The sequence below is a fragment of the Pelophylax lessonae genome (genome assembly GCF_965119305.1).
Source record: "Pelophylax lessonae genome assembly, chromosome: 3".
Classification (NCBI taxonomy): domain Eukaryota; kingdom Metazoa; phylum Chordata; class Amphibia; order Anura; family Ranidae; genus Pelophylax; species Pelophylax lessonae.
The window spans coordinates 360,098,713-360,119,779 of NC_138770.1; the positions used below are offsets into that span (position 1 = coordinate 360,098,713).

The 21,067-nt window shown below is 41.2% G+C and overlaps 1 protein-coding gene across 1 annotated transcript in view; it reads right to left on the reverse strand.

Annotated features, from left to right (window-relative positions):
- The window catches only part of ME1 (malic enzyme 1), a 399,810-nt gene that overhangs the window by 48,443 nt on the left and 330,300 nt on the right, over positions 1-21,067 (reverse strand). Inside the window, exon 8 of the mRNA XM_082250089.1 lies at positions 2,261-2,358. Within this exon, the coding sequence (XP_082106215.1) occupies positions 2,261-2,358 (98 nt within the window). The remainder of the gene's footprint in view (positions 1-2,260; positions 2,359-21,067) is intronic.

Genomic DNA, 21,067 nt, shown 5'->3' on the forward strand with positions numbered 1-21,067 from the left:
CGATCAGCGATTTATAGTGGAACTGCGACATTGCGGCGGACAGATCGGACCCCTAACTGACATTTTTGGGGGGACCAGTGACATTACTACAGTAATCAATGCTAAAAATATGCACTGTTACTGTAATAATGACACTGGCAGGGAAGGGGTTAACTCAGGGGCGATCAAAGGGTTAAGTGTATGCCTCGGGGGGGGGGGGGGGGTTCTAACTGTGGGCTTGTAAAATCAACACAGAAACCTGTGATCCTAAATAGGTGGATCACAGAGGACAACGGTCTACTGTGTTTACAACAGCAAATCGCTGTTCTCTCTACATGGGGAGTGATCGCAGGAATCAGCTTCCCCGCTGGCTAATGCTCCCCCAGGATTGCTCCTGTGGATCGCCATACAGGTACGGCGATTTTCACAGCCGAGCCAGCCTGCCGCAGTATATATGCAATGGGCCGTCGGCAAGTGGTTAATATCACTTTACCTTGTGAAACAACCCATTCAGTTTAAAATATAAATGACAGGCAAAACATTTGTTTATATTCTGTATATGGTATAGAAAACATGGGGGTGGAGAAACAGCAGTACACTTATCTTCCTATTAAATGACTGTACAGGGGGATGCGTCAGCACAAGTCTGATCACTGGAGGACAGGTGGGATGTTCTCCCAGCACAGCTAGAAAACTGACCAGAGGAAGATGTACTTCTTTAAGAAATTACCTGTTTATAGAGGAGCAGCCACCATAAATCTCATTGTCACTTTGTTTTGTCCATTCCCATTCCTTACCCATTTCCTGTTTGTCCCTTGGGAGTCACAGTAGCATTGTAGTCTTATTATAAAAGGATGTGTTTCTATGCCTAGCATGGTCAGTTTGAAATAGGAAAACAGAAGGACTGGCAGGATCACCAGATATTTCACACAAAGGAAGCTATACAAAGCGAACAGGATAGTTTTTAACACAAATACATGGAACAACAGACACATATAATTATGAAATGTTAGGGCAACATATTCTCTAAAGCCTCTTGCATACAGGATGCCTAAAAATGCCATGTTTTTTAGACATTCGGGTGTTTTTTTTTTTCTGCTCTAAATAAAGCCCAATGTTTTTAATGCATACCTCCCAACTTTCTGAGATGGCAACAAGGGACACCCTTTAGAACAAGGTTTGTAGGCAAAGGACATACCCCCTGCCACACCCCCAGGTACACAGCAAATTAAGAATACATTACCTTCCCTTAATTAGAAAAACCTAGAAGAATTTTTACTTGTGTACGTCCACAGGCTACACAGCCGGACCTCTCATTTTTAATGCCAGGAATGTCTGTTTTACATACATCAGTACCATGTGCAAAAACCACATCAGGAGTTGCACAGTTCAGTGAACATTGTGACTAAACTAATTTCTAGATCAGTCAATAATAAACATACCGTATATACGCTGAAAAAGCCCCCCTCGGCTTATACTCGAATCACGGTCTCACTTACCTTTTCCCCGGTCAGTGCGCATGCGCCGCCGCTCAGGAAAGCCCGTACAAGTTTGGTTATTCCCGGGCAGACGGCGCATGCACAGTGACGTGTTGGCGCCGGGCGGTGCCATTTTTAAATGTAAGGCGGAAAGGTAAGTGAGACTCCTCTGCAGCACTGCAGGTAAAGGTAAATGAGACTCCTGTACCATGCCTGCAGCACTGCATCTCCTCTACCACCTGTGCCATGCCTGTACCATCTGTGCCATGCCTGTACCATCTGTGCCATATCTGTGCCATGCATGTACCATCTGTGCTATGCCTGTACCATCTCCTGTGCCATGCTTATACCATCTCTTGTGCCATGCCTGAACCATCTCCTGTGCCATGCCTGTACCATCTCCTGTGCCATGCCTGTACCATCTCCTGTGCCATGCCTGTACCATCTCCTGTACCATGCCCACAGCCCTGCATCTCCTGTACCATATCCGCAGCCCCCTCACCATGCCCGCAGCCCCTGTTTTGGGTCTTGTGGTGATCCAGTTGGGTCAAGTAGTTGCTGCATTTCCCACCCTAGGCTTATACCCGAGTCAATAAATTTTCCCAGTTTTTTGTGGTAAAATTAGGTGCCTCTGCTTATACTCGAGTATATACGGCAACTGAAATACCATTTTTTATTTGGTAAAAACTCAGCTAGTTGGCAGTATTAAAGGTTTAACTCTATACTTATTAAGAAAGACCTTGCTGATCAATGGCATTGTAATGTAATGGTAAACAGCACAATTCCCAAAAGAGCCAACTTACCTCTCCTGCTCCTTGGAAAAGTACAGTGTGATTGGATAGTTTATTCTTTGTAATACGAAGTGCTGCAAGGAGTCCAGCTACCGCAACAGCTGCAGTGCCTGAAAGAAGACACAGAAAGCTAAGACATGGAAGATCTGTTCCTTATATTAGCTACTTATATAGCATGGTGAACATAGTACTTGTTTACTACTGCATTGGGAATAGTAGCATAAAACGTTAACAGTAATTACATGTCTTGGACATCACTCCCCTACCTGGTTACACCAAGGGATTGCTAAATACATTTTTTCAAAGCAAAATTGTTAAACAAAACCACTGAACAGCGAGTGTGAGAAAATTCAGCATATTGGATTACATGGTCTTTGCATTATATATATGCCTTTTTGTACTGTCATATTTAAATTGAAAAGTCCAAAATCACTACTAGGTAAAATATTGTGCAACACGAGGACTACTCTCTGATAATATGGATGAATGAACTTCAGAAGATTGTCCTTTGTTGCTCCTGTATTATCCTTCTTCAGTGTGGACAGAAATAAACTGAATACTCATGAATGCAGAAGTACACCAGCCATCTTTACGGAGTTCACTTTGCAATGTCTTTAGAATGTCTCCAGTACAGAGGACAGGATCGATCCTTGAGGACAGCGATTGGCTGATACAACAAAGCAAGGAGACATGTGTCTGCAGGCTGCTGAGAGCAAAAGTGAGGACAGTCTTAAAGCTAGCAGGGCCTGCTGTTGGTTAAACTGGACCCTTCCATAGCTGACCACAACTGGGGAGAACTGAGAGAAGCAAAAAGACTGGTCATTGTGCAGATCCCTGCCCCAGACACTGGGATCCTTCTCCCTGGGAGTGTGTGATCAGACTGTACTGGATAGAGCACTCCTACCACTTGTAAGGAAGGAAAAGTGGGACTGTCTTAGCAGAATTGAAAGAGGGAAATGACAACGACTCTTTTCCTGTCTGAGGCCTTGAACTGAACCAAATCACATATCCATAGAAAAAGAAGAGGGCACCCTGGGTCCGTTGAGAGATAATAACTGTAAAAGGTTATCTTTTCTCTGCTGGGTACTGTTGTGCTTTCTTTAAGGACCCCAACTTTCCCAGCCAGTGTTCTTACTTTACTAATCGCTGGCCATTTAAAAAAGAAAAAAACAGGACTGTCGTAAAAAGTTAGGACTGCCTTTATATATTGTTGCTAGGTAAATGCAATTCAGTTCTGTTAATTACTGTTAGAATATTGCAGGTGTTTATATCTCTCAGAGTAATGGTATTGTCCTATTGATTGTTTAAATAAGTACACTTGCTATTCCTCTCTTCTTTTAGACTATGCTTGGCCTAATACATTCTTTGAATTACCTGAAGTGTGTCAGTAAGTGCTGGGTAAGTGAGGTGTGTCATTTTCAGGTGTGCAGAGAAATCACAAAACAATTCAGCGATTTATCTGAGGGTAGCGCTACATAAACAATACGGAAGCTAGAGAACATCCTATGTGGGGTGATTGCACCTCTAAGGACCCATTCACACTAGGAACTGCATGTGAGTCACACAGGAACGCTATAAGTTTCCTGTGCAAATTACATGCAGTTCTGTGCAGTGTGATTTCAGGCCTATTCATTTTGAATGGGGTAAAATTGCACCACACTGCACCAAAAGTAGGGCATGGACATTAATTTTGTATCATGCGATCCAGTGAGGGCTGGTGTGAGCAAAGGCACAGCATTTGCGACCTGAGTTTGGGGTGTGGTTAACTTTGCAATGATCCCAGATCACAAGGGCAGTGTGAATGGAATGCGGTGCGGGAAGCCATACTGCCTTCTAATGTGAACAGGCCCTAATGGTTGTAATGTAAAGGGATGAGCAACTCTGCCTGGGTTTGATTCACTGAGAGTAAGAGGAATCTTGCTAGAGGGCTGGTTCACACCACAATTTCTGCGTTCCTGATGCGTTTTTGCATACGTGTTTACACATGTTTTGTTGACTGCACCGGAACTGACTGCACTGGTGTAAAAAGGGCCATTGGAAGACATGGAAAACACAATGCATGCATTCTTGATACACTGGGCTGCATCTGGTGTGAACCAGCTCTGGAATTCAGCAAATATGAACTTAGCAGCAAATTCCATTGAAAGTTTTAGAGGGCAAATCCTGCCAGTAAATTGTGGCAAATTTTAAGGCTAATAGGCAAGCTGCTGTATACAAAGGCATGGGAAGCTGCCGCTGTCATAGGGACATATATCAATGCAAAAAAAAAGAAATAAAATGGGAGAGAAGGGTATTTTTAAGGGCAACATTTAAAATATACAAACCCACTAAATGGCATGCTTCAGTGATGCCTTACAGCTGTACATGGTTTTCAGAGACAGCACATATTTGACTTTAGAATTGAGCTTGGAATACATACAGCAACAGTACCCAAATTTGAGTAATTGCAGGTATGCATAGCGGAACCACAAGCTTATTCATGAAACTGTGATAGACCCACTTTGACCAGCAGATAGAAAATGGCCAGTAGTTCACAGTGGCTGACCCTATTCTCTCTTGATGTAAAACTGTCCTACCGCTGGCTGATTTCTATCAAACTCCCATCTAGGAATTAAAAAATCATACATTATAACTTTACTAGGGACAAAGAGCACAGGCAGGGGATTTACTGCAATAATTAAGATACTGTAGATGATAGAACAGTGTAAAATTGGTCAGTAGGAGTACAGTTTATATCAGGGATAATAGGCCTAACCAGTATATGCCTAATTTTATTTTTACTATGGGAATAAGGGGGGGTGCAATAAACGTGTATATACTGTGAGCCGGTTTAGGTGCACACTGTCCATGCATGTAGTTTCTTTCCTTTATCTAAAATGATCAGTAACAACTGAATGCTGCTCTTTGTGCACCCCAAACGTAAGAAGAAGGCCTTGTTTATACAAAACATAGAACAAAAAAAAAATAAAAAAATAAAAAATGAAAACCCTAAAATACCACTCCTGGTATTCTGCAAAAATGGAAGTTTTGCTGAAAAAATAGTTTAATTGTTTAATTGTAAATATAACTGTTGGCCTCAAATCATCCACAAACTAAAATAAAGACAAAAAGAGAGCCCACTGATAAGAACAAAAACAAAGGTAGCAATAGGGGTTGATTGACCAAAGAACTAGTGAAAAGTACAGTTTCCTAACTGACCCTTATCTCTTCCTATGCAAGTTGCCAGCTTTCCCTATACTTTCCCTACAGCATCATCCAATACATTGACACTATAGCTGCCCTGAGCCCCTTCTTGTATAACGGGAGGTCTGGCTTATCCAAAAGCCCCCTTATTGGCTCTTTTAAGCCTGCTGGCCAAAGTTAAAGGCTACGAAGTACATTATAGTTTTAAAAACATTCTCCAAATCTCAAACCCTTAGCCCCGGTTCACACTAGGGCGACCTGTGAGGCGACCTAGTCGCCTCACAGGTCGCCGCAGGTCGCCTCCCATAGGAAAGCTGCGGACCCGTTCTAATAGGAGCGACACAAGTCGCTCCGACCTAGAAAAAGGGTCCGGAGCTTCTTTGGGGCGACCAGGAGGCGACCGCCATAGACTTCAATGTTATGAAGTCCGTGGCGGCCGCTCCGAGGTCACGACGCGCTGCTCGCACCGCGATCTCGGAGGTCGCCCCTGAAAGTAGCGTCGCTCCTATGTGAACCGGCGCTTAGTATTCACCTGAGGGTAGTGGTAAATCCAAACCTCATCCCTAGTAATGTTTGAAAAACAACAAAAACTGGTTACATTTGGTTTAGTAAAACAACTGGATGTGCTTTCAATGCGTCTCATGCCTAAGATTTTCTCACCTTGGACATACCGGCACATTCAGCTAATCGAATCTATTAACTGAAAGTTTTTACCACTTGGCACTTTACTGACTTCGGCTCTTTGCATAGTTTTTCAGCCAAGTTTACAAGCAAAAAGGCACAATATACAGCATATTACAGTATACATGGCAAAATGCCTCTATATTATTTCTTGGAAAACAAAACATAATCAACTAATAAAAAATACACAGTAAGGATTTTGAATGATTCTTTACTACGCTTTGCTTACACACACACACACACACACACACATACACGGTCCATAGAGGGTCGATTTTCTCTTTCAGATAAGGATTTATTACTGCTGATTAAAATTTGGTATGCTGTTCATTTATTACAAATCCCTGAGGATGAATATTATTTTTGTAGAATTTCTGATTTTTACTGCAACTCTGACGTGCTGTTTTGGTTATTTTCTAAAGTACTGTATTTCTTAAAACGTAGTTGTGTCCGCATTTAAGGTTTCAGTATGTCCTGTCCATTGTGTAAATGCCAGCTTTGTGTTTGCCATCAAAGTAATTGTTTTGTAAGATGTGTAAATGTTGGGAATGTCTTGAGTACTGAAGGGAAGTTTCTCTCTTTCCTTCAGGCTTCCAGCTCTTTTTGGCAATTTTCATATGCTGTACTGTGGACACTTGCTTAGAAATCTGGCCTTAAATCCCATATCCTCATCTGGATACTTTCCCTAGAGCATCGTCCAATACATTGACACTATAGCTGCCCTGGGCCCCTTATTTTATAATGGGAGGTTTGGCTTATCCAAAAGCCCCCTTATTGGCTCTTCTAAGCCTGGTGGCCAAAGTTAAAGGCTAAGAAGTACAATATAGTTTTTAAAAATATCTCCAAATCTCAAACCCTAAGTATTCACCTGAGGGTAGTGGTAAATCCAAACCTCATCCCTAGTAATATGTTTGAAAAACAACAAAAACTGGTTAGTTTAGTAAAACAACTAGATGTGCTTTTAATGTTTCTCACAATGCCTAGGATTTTCTCACCTTGGACATGCCGGCACATGCAGCTAATTGAATCTATTAATTGAAAGTTTTTACCACTTGGCACTTTACTGACTTGGGCTCTTTGCATAGTTTTTAAAGCCACGTTTACAAGCAAAAAGGCACAATATACAGGATATTACAGTATACATAGCAAAATGCCTCTATATTATTTCTTGGTAAACAAAACATAATAAACTAATAAATAAAACACAATGTAAGGATTTTGAATGATTCTTGACTACGCTTTGCTTACACACACACACACACACACACACGCGGTCCATAGGGGGTACAGTCGATTTTCTGTTTCAGATAAGAATTTATTACTGCTGATTAAAAGTTGGTATGCTGTTCATTTATTACAAATCCCTGTGGACAAATTTTCTTTTTGTAGAATTTCTGAATTTTACTGCAACTCTGACATGCTGGTTTGGTTATTTTATAAAGTACTGTATTTGTTAAAACTTAGTTGTGTCTGCATTGAAGGTTTCAGTATGTCCTGCCCATTGTTTAAATGCCAGCTCTGTGTTTGCCATCAAAGTAATTGTTTTGTAAGATGTGTAAATGTTGGGAATGACTTAAGTACTGAAGGGAAGTTTCTCTCTTTCCTTCAGGCTTCCAGCACTTTTTGGCAATTTTCATATGCTGTACTGTGGACACTGGCTTAGAAATCTGGCCTTAAATCCCATATCCTCCTCTGAATTTCTGAATTTTATCTCTAGCTGGTAATTTTCCAATTGCTTTAATCTTGTATAAACAAGGCCGAAACAGGACCACACTTCTGAGGCACACATATAAAATAAAATATGACAAAAAGTATGGAAAAAGTAAACAAAAACAGTGTACTTTTGGATGAGCTTATAAGGGGAGATGCATATGTATATGTATGCAGTTTGTGCTAATAAATTCCATATTCAAGTTCTTAGAGTAGAGATATACAGGTACATCTCATAAAATTAGAATATCATCAAAAAGTTAATTTATTTCAATAATTCAATTTAAAAAGTGAAACTAACATATTTCATATAGATGAGTTACATACAGAGTTATATATTTCAAGCATTTCTTTCTTTTAATTTTGATGAATATGGCTTACAGCTAGTGAAAACCCAAAATTCAGTATCTCAGAAAATTGCAATATTACATAAGACCAATAAAAAAAAAAAAAAAAAAGTTTTTTTATACAGAACAGTTGGCTTACTGAAAAGTATGTGAACATACAGTAAAGTATGCACTCAATACTTTGTCAGGGCTTCTTTTGCATGAATTACTGCATCAATGCGGCATGGCATGGATGCTATCAACTTGTTGCACTGCTGAGGTATGGAAGTCCAGGTTTCTTTAATAGTGGCCTTCAGCTCTTCTGCATTGTTGGGTCTGGTGTCTCTCATCTTCCTCTTGACAATATCCAACACATTGTCTAAGGGGTTTAGGTCAGACAAGTTTGCTGGCCAAACAATGCCTACAAAGTCCCACTCTCTAGTGGGTTATGCCTGCACACCCCTCTTCACAGCTTGTGAATTTGTGGTCATTTACAGACTTTCCCACAATCCTTATTTATAAAAGCAGTTAAGCTCTTCTTTAGTTCACGTTTCTAGGATTGTGTAAGATAATGAAAGTTGGCTTTAGCTACCTAAAGTGTAACTAAAGACATTTTATTTTTATTTTATTTTTTTGGGATAAAGCAAGGGAAGGATATAACCTCTGTTAACCTTTTTTGTGCTACTGTGTCCCATATGGGAGATTTCCCTTCACTTTGTGCCCAATAGCCAAAATAGGAAGTGATGGAAAATCCTTCCAAAGTACGGGAACCCTGGCATGTCACCAGGGTCACGAGAACTTGTGTCCCCATTGGAAGATTCCTGTCCTTTACTGTTCCAGTGTCAACCCAAAATTTGGGATTTTATTTTACTTTTAATTTTGAATATAAAACAGTAAACTGGACAAACAAAGAGAGTGAATCTCTCTAATGGGGACCCAGTTAGCAATATAAACTGACAAGTGTTCTAATTCTTCTCCACTCTATCCAAAACTAAAAAAAAAAAGTTTTGCCTTTCGTTACATTTGAATGTGCTGGAGTCTTTCATACTCTGTCACATATAGTGATGTGTAGTGTCTCTGAACCCTATATTGTTATTAGATTTATTATTATATTTTTCTATGGAATTTATTAGGTATTTAAATAGAGTTTTTAGAAAAAAATTTAATTAATCGCGGCAATAAAATAAATAAACTAAAAAATAAATAAATAAAATGAACATTCCAGGAATGCAGGAATAAAATTGTATGTGTAGTAATGCAGGTTCAACCAGTCTAATTTGGTTTGCCATAAAAAAAGGACCAGGTGCCCTTATGTTATTACTTTCTGTAATCTAATTTCTAGGAGACCAAACATGTTTATAAAAAACATAATTTTAAAAAAGAACTCTCAATTTTAATATATTCCTATGGAGAATGTATTACATATGTTTCCATATAACAGTGATATTTAATGTGAAGTTGATAATAAGACATTCCTTATATAGCTAAAAACAACTCTCACTTCCCTGATGTTGGTTGTTGCTGCAAAAATGTGTGAACTGCACTGCTTAGTAACTACGAACTTGGGAAAATGTATTTTAACTCATCTCTTTTCAACTCACATGCAACTGTATTTGATGCTGGTATTTTTTTTTTTTTTTATACTTTATACACGAATTGTCATAATCTAAAAAGCACAGGTAAAATTCTAAATGCTAGGCATTTTTTAACTTAACCTCTGCTTAAATCACCCCAGTATCTTTTCGTGCTCTTTTTTGCCCAAACACTTACTTGCAGTCCCTTGTCACTGCTATTAGGTCCTCCAAGATTTGCGCTGCTTCCCTGATTTTCTGGGTTCCAGAGGTGGGTACTTAGGGCAGTGGAGCAGTAGGCTCCTGCTGTCATCACTCAAAATTCTGAAAGGGGGGAGAAGGAGGGAGCAGGGGTGTGGTTTCTTGAGTGCTGTGTTTCTATAGATACATACAGCACTAGCTAGGAAAGCACATGCATGGGTGCCTCCTTAGCAGCTAGCTAACTTGTGGGGTGTGGGGAGGAACATCGACCTGGAGACCAGCCTGGGCAGAAGAAAATTGCCAATTTTAAAGAAGAAGAATCATATTGTTTTTAGGGTTTTGTATAACTTTAATTTTTCTAAGTAAAGAGCAATTTGAGGAAACATTAGGCTACGTGTACTAGCATGTCATTCACACATCTGGACAGATTTGTTTATACACTGATATCCAGTATAACTGAAGCAGCCAACTATGTCTATTAGTTACCATGTGAAAGAGCTGATCTGGCAAAGACATTTGTTTTGGAGCATGATTAGCAGAAGCACCGTTGGAAAGCACATTTAAGACTACTTTCATATTAGAGGCACACAGGTCTTTTTTTATAACAAAGACTCCGATATTTTGACTCATGCCATATTAAAGGGGCCATACTGCCCATGCTTACCTAACATAACTGTATTAAAAACTGAAACATTTTTAGGTCAGGATATCTGTTTTGCTAATATACTGTAGTTGCTTCTCAGCTGGTTTAAGACCCTTTTTATTGGTCAAACTTGCAACTGATTTACATCCACATTTTGGTATAAACATATACTCTGGGGTATTCATTAAGGGCGTCTTTTGAATTCTGGGCACAGCACTCTTGGACACTCTCAACACACTGCCATCTGCTTTCAATCACAGGCAAAGCAGGCCTGATGGAGAATTAGTCTGAAAGTTCCCCATCAGCCTCCGTCCACTGTCATTTCATTGTGATTTGCCTCAGTAGTTGCTAGGATGCAGACAGTTCATCGTCCTAGCAACCAATGCTGTAAATGCAAAATGCAAACATATCAATAAAGTAATGAACACACAACACCCCCCTCCCCCTGTATGCCAACTTTGAGTTGGTCTTAACCCCCTCGAGTCAGCATCGGCATGTGACCACCTTGATTGGCAGGATTGTTATTCGCCGGTAACTGTTCCGGGAGCGCGCGCTCTTGGCACAGCTGTTTTTGCACTTATGCATGCAAATATGTGGCCACTCGGTGTCAAAGCCCACCTGCCAAGAGGCCGCATATTTGTGGGCGGCTGGTGCCAAGAGGGTAGTTTGTCTATCTGTCGTAACCAAAGTGACAGATTCTTAAACAAGCAGTAGTAAAAACTATTTGAATCTGGTGCAAGCCTTTCATGATTTAGGCTCAGGCCATAGTATATTGTAGGTGCCATACAGCCAGATAAGTGACGTTACTGCTTTAGTGAATTACCCTGTTTTTGAGGACTCTAATTAACAGCTAATTAGTTCATTGCAGCATAGAAATAATCATTTATGGCTTGTGACAGTAAAAACATGATGAGCTTTTACAGGGAGAGATATGCATACTTACATAGTGTCAACCTGGACCAATGTACAGTAAGTATGCGATACAAATAATTCCAAATAATTTAATTTTAAAGTGAAGGTACAGTCAAAGCTTTTTTGGCTGTACTTCTACTATGAATCACAGGAGTGCAGTTCATTCTGCATTTCTCTGACATGTTCTCAGTCAACAACGGGTTAAAGCCCACTGTTGGCTAACATCACAGAGACATTCCAGGCTCTAAAAAGATTTCAACCATATGGACAGGATCCACCCAGAAGCCTAGACGGGCACCTAGTACAGCCTCTCAGTGATCTTTCAAGCGCCTGAGCCAAGCTCTCCTGCCCCCTTAGCCCAGCGCTTCAGTGAGCGCTGGATTGTTAGAACAGAGAGCTGGAGATCGACAGTCACGGCTCTCTTCTCAGAGCAAAGGGGGAGAACTGAGCACTTAGTGGTGTTTCATTGCTCAGTTTTCACTGCAGAACCAGTAGGGGACAGATGCAGAATGGGATCCGTGCTGCATCCACCTACTGCAGGCCAGTATAAGGTTTTTTTTTGTTTCTTTTTAGCAAAGCCCATACTTCTCTTTTAAGTATAGTACAATAAGGCCCCGTTCACACTGGGGTGATCTGACTTGCCGGGGCGACCTCATAGGTCGCGGCGCGCTGCTCGCACCGCGACCTCGGAGCGGCCGGCACGGACTTCATAACATTAAAGTCTATGCAGGTCGCTCCGGGTCGCCCCATAGAAGCTCCGGACCCTTTTTCTAAGTCGGAGCGACTTATGATGCTCCTATTAGAACGGGTCCACAGCTTCTCTATGGCAGGCGACCTACGGCGGTCGCCTGACAGGTCGCCCCAGTGTGAACGGGGTCTTAAGGGCAATACTATTTGGACTGATTATATATGCAACAATGTGTCTATAATCTCATTCAGTTTGCTTAAAAAGTGGGAGGCGTCAGTACAATAGGACTTTGTATTGTATTTTATTGCTAAAATATAGCAGCACATAGAATGGGCTCCTCCTTTTCCTTATACATTCTCGCAGGGCTGTCTGTTATATTTTGGACTACATACAGTACAACAATTTTAATCTTAGTAATGAAAAGGAGGATTATTTTATATTAGTTACAATGAAATATATGAATATATTTGGGACAAAGCTCTGTCTTCTTTTGCCAAGGTGTTATGGCAGGTGAAGGATGCTGTCCAGCCACAACATACATCTGGGAAAAGGTAATTAACTGGCTTACCTAACAACAGAAGAAAGGAATGCTAGCTCATAAATGTGACCATACATGTGGAAGCCAGCTAGAGGACAGCCCCAACCCTCTAATATCATCAGAAAGACATTATTTTACTGAATGGCATTGCTAAAGAGAAAGCTGATAGCAACTGGAGTCTGATACTTTAGCTTGCTTTTTTTTTTTTACTTTGCTGTGCATTGCATGCATTTATTTTCCACAGTGAATTGGCATGAACTGCTTCTTTAATCTTGTTAGTATGAATAGGTCAAACTCATGGAAACCGTTATAAATATTGGACTGACTTACCAAAACAGGAATTTAAAGTTAAAAGCAAAAAAAGGAACACAGCTGTTTAACACAAAAATCCAACAATAAACAATGAATACCTGGGAAAGGCTAAATACAGTATAAAAGATAAAAAGTAGTTTGAAAATGTTGGCCAAATCTAATTGTAAATTTTCATGCTATAGTATTATGGGCTCAGGGGGTCCTTTACTTGCCTAAAGCTGGATGTACATCAAAAGCCAAATGGATTATTAAATTTTACTTTCACCTAAGTGTAAGAAGCGAAAGTTACTTTAGATGGATAATAAAACTTCATTAATAAATTCCTTCTTCCCTGTTAATATCAATAACCCTCAAGAAGACAATATCCATGCCTTTCTCTCTAGCATAGGTGGAAGATTGTCGGGAATAATGTGCACACTGGAGGGTTCCTTATTAATCATACCTGTGCATCTCCCCCACGTCAGAAGGAACATAATTATATATGTAAGGGAGCCAGTATCTCTTGCTGTTCCTGTTAGCCAGCTACCTGAGCTACCATGCTCATCTTGAGCTGCCTCCATTGAATTCTCCAGAACATAAATGTATCACAGATATACTGCATTTAAAGAGGTTGTAAAGACTAAATGTTCTTTACCTTAATGCATTCTCTGCATTAAGGTAAAAAATCATTCATGTTTTGTCCCCCCCCCAAATACTTACCTGAGCTCAATTTCAATCTAGCGCTGTGCCTGAGAGCAGTAGAGCTGCTGTCTCCCTTTCTCTCCTCACTGGCTCAGTGGCAGAAGCAGAAGCCATTGGCTGCAGTGCTATCAATCACAGCCAGTGAGGAGAGAGTGGGGTCAGGAACAAGCCTCTCTGTCTATGTCACATTAGAAGCTCAGCCCACCAGGTTTCACCTGTAAGTTACTATAATATTGGTTTTAGGCAGTGGCGACTCTAGGAACAATATATAGGGGGGCACATAAGATGTTTGTCAAAACTGGGGGGGCACTCATAATTTTCAAAGCTAAATAAGTATATATATATATATATATATATATATATATATATATATATATATATATATATATATATATACGGTATATAAATAAGGTTACAAAATACAAGAATATTGCAGTATGCAATGTTACCTTTTTATTTTACTAACCTAACACTTAAAGAGAAAGTGGAAAACTCTCAAAAGCTTTTCTTTATAGTTTAAAGCAATTTCAGCAAACAGTTCACGCAGTAATAACCCCTAGTATTGGTGCCAGTTTATGCAGTAATAACACCTAGAATTGGTGCCAGTTTATGCAATAATAGCCTCTAGTATTGGTGCCAGTTTACGCAGTAATAGCTCCTAGTATTGGTGGCAGTTTATGCAGTAATAGCCTCTAGTAGTGGTGCCAGTTTATGCAGTAATAACCCCTAGTAGTGGTGCCAGTTTATGCAGTAATAGCCTCTAGTATTGGTGCCAGTTTACGCAGTAATAACCCCTAGTATTGGTGCCAGTTTACTCAGTAATAGGCTCTAGTATTGGTTCCAGTTTATGCAGTAATAACCTCTAGTAATGGTGCCAGTTTACACAGTAATAAAGACTAGTATTGGTGCCAGTTTACGCAGTAATAAAGCCTAGTATTTATGCCAGTTTACACAGTAATAAAGCCTAGTACTGATGCCATGCTCTCAGCATGGAGGAGGAAGGGAAAAATAGTGAGACCTGCCAACCACAGTGATGAAAGTGTTAAGGCCAGCTGCGACAGTGGCGGCAGTCCTAATACTTTTATCACTTTCAAGGGAGACCTTTATGATTTCTCCGCGGGTCTCCTGATGGGCTACAGTACAGGGCACCTCTCCATCCGTGACTCCTTCACTCGGCCACACACTGCTGCGAAACTAAGGGGGAAGGCTGCTACAGCGCACCTCTCAATCCGGGACTCATGCCCCTACAGCAGGGGTGCCCAACCTTTTGAGGAGCAAGGGCTACTTTAGCGACTTGGTAACCGGTCGCTGGCCATAATGAGCGGAGCGGGCAGATAACAGGTCTGTGTCTACCCAGCATATGCACAGCAGACACTGACACAGCCTGCTCTACTCTAAGGGTCCTTCAATCCAATCTGTCCAGACAGAAGGGGACCGATCCCCTTCTGTTTTTTTTAAGTGGATAGGATTGGAGATAGGCGGGTGTAAATGGACACAAGTCCGTTTACATCTGCCGTTCTACAGAGGTGTATGGAGGGTCCGATTGGGTCCACCTGAAAAACAGACAGGCAGACCTGTGAAAGGAGCCTAAGGCTGCGCTGTGGTTTACCTGCACCTTACCTGACCTCAATCTTCACTTCTTCCTCAGGATTCCTGCAGGTATCGCTGGCTGCTGCTGTCCCCCAGGCAGTATGGCTTGTGGCTGCTGCTGGCTGTCCTCCAGGGCTGGTACTGCTGGGGGGTACTGCTGGCTGGTATTGCTGTTGGGAACTGCTGGTGGGTACTGTTGGCTGGTGCTGCTGGTTGGTACTGCTGGCTGGTACTGCTGACTAGTACTGCGGGTGGGTACTGCTGGCTGGTACTGTTGGTGAGTACTGCTGGCTGGTACTGTTGGTGGGTACTGCTGGCTGGTACTGTTGTTGGGTACTGATGGCTGGTACTGCTGGCGGGTCCTGCTAGTGGGTACTGTTGGTGGATACTGCTGGCTGGTACTGCTGATGCGTACTGCTGGTAGGTACTGATGGCGGCTACTGCTGCTGGGTACTGTTGGTATGTATTGCTGGCTGGTTCCCAATTGCTGGCTGGTGTGACAGGAGCTGGGCTAGAGGAAGCATGCGGCTGCAGTAGAGAGCAGAGCCGATGCTTCCTGTATCGCTCTTATCACAGCTGGAGTACATTTGATATCACTCCACCTGTGACAGGAGCCGGCGCTATACAGGAAGCATCGGCTCCAATTCCTCTAGTGACGGCTCAGTTCTTCACAGTGATGCTCGGGGTTGTTGGGTCAGGAGCCTGCAATCTTGGCTTACCGACTCACCATCCCAGAGCAGGAGGTCATGGGTGGCGCCTGGATCCTGTTGGGGGGCACATGGGGGGCGCAGTATAATGTTGAGGGGGCCATGGCTCCCTCTGGCCCACCCCTAGTGACGTCACTGGTTTTGGGTGGCCTGACCTGCTAATAAATAAGTTCCATATTGATTATCTTTGTTTCCCCGGAACAAGGGATTAACTATTCCTACTCATATGAGTAATTCCAGCACAGATATTAAGTTACCACATCATATTTTTAAATGTAATATTTTTATAAACCCTTTAATTTAATGTCATAAGATGTTTCCATAAATCATAAACATCAGTAATGTTTATTTCAAATCTCCAACTGTAACTACATGTTAGCTATTATAAGATTGTGGTTCCCCACCCTAACTCATGCTGATGTTCAATGTGGAAATGGAGAAAGATGAAAGCAAAGAAAATATGAGTGATCACACATCTGGGAGCTTATAAATCAAGCAGAATGACCATCACCAGAAATAATTCATCTATATTATGTCCAGCTATATGGAAGACCAAATAATGGGCAACTTTTGGACTTGACCTCCTGAATGACTCTTTGTTCTCTACTTTTGAAGCAGTGGATATTTTGGAAAGTGTTTTGCTTGCCATAAGATAAATGTGTTACAGTCACAGCGAAAGAAACACTGACTCTTTTTCTCCATAGCAAACATTCAAATTATAGTTTTGAATATGTGACCCATGCTAGAAAAATAAGCTGGAATCTGATTGGTTTCTGCAGTCAATTATTTTTTATTTTCTTCTGTTGTTTTATTTTATTTAAAAAAATGGTGTTGCTATGCTTAGCAGACTGGACAGTAGTCTATGATGGCATAACAATTATTTCAAGCTATCAAAAAAAAGTCTTTAGCCACCCTTTCCTAAATAGGGTCTACTGGTTAACTTTAGCTTTGCTGGGTGGTAGGTAAACCAGGTGATTTGTAGTCTCTTTGGTCACTTGGGTTTCCCCTAAATTCAGTGTAGCTGTATCTCCCTTTTGCAAGCAGGTGTCACTGGTACCTCTGGTATTAGTATGATGAGCTGCTGTGAAAATGGTTCATGAATATTTATACCTCTCCCAATCAACCAGTAGGAGTTTCTTGGCTGCTAGTGGATGCTGGAGAAAAGTATATATATTTGGGTGAGGCCAATAATCGGGGTCCTCCCACTCAGACCTTGGTCTGGTTTGGTGTGTGAGGAGCAGCTGTGTGACAATGCCTGAAGCCTGTGGCCTAAGCACGTGTTTAAGGCTCTGATTTGGGTTCGCCGGAGGACACAGAAGGAACTGATGGGGAACTGAGATGAAGTACCAGAGGTCACTCTGCCACAGGGGGGGAACTGTAGAGAGCCTGGGGAAGCATCAAGATGGACTCATCCAGTCAATTTCTGTGTTTACTGTAATTCAGGGTTGCTATTAGAGACAGCTGTTGCTAAGAAGGTACAGAAACTGGATATAGCTTAAAGGATCTATTCTGTACTGCTGTCTAGCTGTCTATTTTGGGGAGCCTGTCAGTCTGCCTGCCTGCTTAAGTTTGGGTGCCCTGAGTCCCTTACCCCTCTCTCCCGAGAATTTAGTTGTGTGAACAATAAACATTTTTTTCCTGTACCTAAAGTGACTGGCACCCATCTGTTATTATCCCCGTATGCCTAACAAATTGCAACCTGGGGTGAAATGTCAGCCTACCCTGTCTTTGGGGGTGCCACCGTGCCTTCAGGGGTCAGGGGGATGCTACAATTCTGTTGACTTTTTCTTACTGAGCCTTCTCTACTATCTGGTTGAGTTACGCTGGTCATACCTATGCCATTTTCCTAGCGCTTTCAACAATGCCCAGTCAGATTTTGATTGCAAATATGGTCTAACATATCAAACTAATCTTCTGCAAACAGTTTATATACATATATATTTCATGTAAGAGATCGAATCTGTTTACCTTGATCTATAAATTGACCATGTCCACACTTTTACATAGAGTTAGGCAATTAATATCTGGAAATCACTTAGGCCACTTAACCACTTAGGCCATCCTCATCCCCATCTGGCTATCACTAGATTCTTCATTGCAACAACAATCTTACAATAAAATGATATGTGCATTTAAGGTATGTTTACTTGTAAACACATCCCTTGTGTTGACAACTAAAAGCCCTGAGACTGTATTATGCTAAAAAAGAAATACTTATTGATGGACTTCTCCAGTCCCCCCTATGGTGGGATCCTGGGAATCTTCTATTGATGCGGTGTTACCCATGTATAAAATGACGTACACTAACAGGGGATTCCCTTGGAAATATGACAGGGTCTGGCTCCCGTGGACAGAGCAAACTTGATTTGGTGGCTGATTCCTTGATTACACTGTCCCTGTCTTAAGTTTGGGGAGTTTGAGGAGAAGTTTGTGGTTCCTCCACCGAACGCTGCATTCTATATTTTAGATTTGTGATGCTCACTGTTTCCTATCCTATCATTTCATTGCAACTGGAGGACATTGTTTATTACCTAGTGCCTTATTACCTGTTTTGCTTTGACATGTATTTCTTATTACTCAATGTACCATGCCATTTTTCAATAAAGACTAATCTCATTGGTTAAAAGAAAAAGCCCCGAGACCACTTCTGGGTGCCACCATCTAGGATGTGATGTCAGCAACTCCAGCAGACTCAAGTGGTACACTATAGTATTTCTTTTCACTTTTCCCCCGGGCTGCTCATAAAAGATTATATAAGAAGTAAGGGGAGGGATGAAAATGCTGGGCCTGCACAGACAGTAATCAGACACCCACTCAGATGTCAGTGCAGCTGCTGCGTCCCAATTGACATCAATAGGACTACCTGCATGGGGATGCATGGAGCACCTGCCCTCCACAGGCGTATGTTTTAATACACCCTGTGTACATGAGGCTTTAAATTTCAGTCTGCGCAAAAAAATAGGTACTCTTGCTTTTCAGTTTATAACCCGTGCTTTAAAAATGGCAGTTACATTTCAACTGGCAATCAAAGGTAGCAAATCTATTTTCTGTTGCACTTTTTTCACCTATAATGAAGCCTGTTGGATTTTCATTACAAACACTGTAGGACATTTTAAAGGAACATGTGAAAAAATCGAATACATCTATAAATATTCCTGGGGTTCAGAAGTGAAGCAGCTGACATGAACATGACTTGGAAAAAGTGATTTAATCAGAATATTGCCTGGAATTGAAGGTGGGGTTCTGAAACATGGTCAGTTTCTGGCTTTAATTTAATGAACATGAGTTTTACATGAAGAACCGTGAGAAAGATCAGGTTTATTATAGAATTTTATAGTCACTGGGAGATAGTGAACAGTGCTGTGATAGTCATTAAAATCACATAGAGGAGTTGGAGCCATTAATGTTTTATGGCATAAATACAGTGTATTCACTAGTCTTCTTTTATGTATATAGCAACAGCATCATAGAGCAAGAACAATAAGCGTAATATATGAATAATAATATATAATATAATATATATAATATAATATAATAATATATGAAAAAAGACACAGGAAGAGTGAGGACCAGTCTTCATAAAGCATCACATGATATAAAAGAATACACATGTTGTAAATGCATGTGTTGTAATATAATGTATGCAGATATCTTATTCTCAGCTGATTTTTGTATGTGGCTTTTTATTATAGGAAACCTATACTGACAGAAATATAACAGGTTCTTTTGTATCTTCAGAAAATGCTAGTTGTCTGTCTCTGGCTTCAATATTTTCTGACTTTGGACCCTTTTGCACTAGTGTGATTTCTCCAATGTCTGCTGTTGCTCTGCAATGCAGGAAAATGGAAATGAAATGATTCTCTATGATACCTTTTCACATCAATGCAACATGGTGCAGTGCGATTTTCGAAAAGGTGCAGGTGCTTCTTTTGGTGCAGCATAGTGCATTTTTGGCCCCATAGACTTTAATTGGAGCACATGAAAAATATATGTACATGCGTTTTGGTGCTTTATTGGCAAGATTTTGTGTTTACTACCATTTTCCTCCTACAAAAATAGCATGAAACATGAAAATGTATCAAAAATGCATGTAAAATTGTGCTACTAAAATACACAAGGAGAAAACAGCACAAGGAGAAGACAGCACCAAGGGGAAAATACTGCACCAGAGGGAGAAGAAACTACCAGAGAAAGAAGACATGTTGGAGCTACAACGGGGGGAGATTTTTCAATTTTATTAAGGGTCTTGTCAAAAACTGTCTCTTGTTTTTTTAAACACTTCACTGCTTTTTTGTGTGAATCGGTAGGGGTACAATGCACCCCATACTCATCCACATGGGGAGGGGGGCCAGATCCGTGGGCTTCCAGATTCTGATAAGCCCCCTTCCCACAGACCCCCCACAACCACCAGCTAGGGTTGTAGAGAAGAGGCCCTTGTCCCCATCAACATGGGGCACCCCAAAGCACCCATCCCCCCATGATGAGGACATGTGGCCTGGTATAGTTCAGTAGGGGGCGTTCACTAGTCCCCTCCCTTTCCTGACCTGCCAGGCTGCATTCTTGGATAAGGGTCTGCTATGGATTTTGGGGGGGACCTCACACCATTTTTTTTTAACATTTTGGCATGGGGGAGGGTCCCCCTCCAAATCCATACGAGATCTGAAGGGCCTAGTATGGACCACGGTGACCCCATGCCATTTTTTCACGTTTTTTTTTCAGCTGTCAGCTTCCCGGCCCGCTCATTAGCAACCAGCAATGTATAGTGTGTTTACAGTGTGTTTAACCACTTAAGCCCCGAAAGATTTTACCCCCTTCCTGACCAGGGGGTATTTTGCGATTCGGCACTGCGTGACTTTAACGGACAATTGCGTGGTCGTGCGACGCTGTACCCAAATAAATTTGACGTCCTTTTTTTCCCATAAACAGAGATTTCTTTTGGTGGTATTTGATCACCTGTGCGATTTTTTGATCATGCGCTATAAACAAAAAAAGAGCGACAATTTTGCAAAAATAACAATATTTTTCACATTTTTTATATGAAATTCCCCCCCAAGAAAATGTAAAAATCTAAATTTT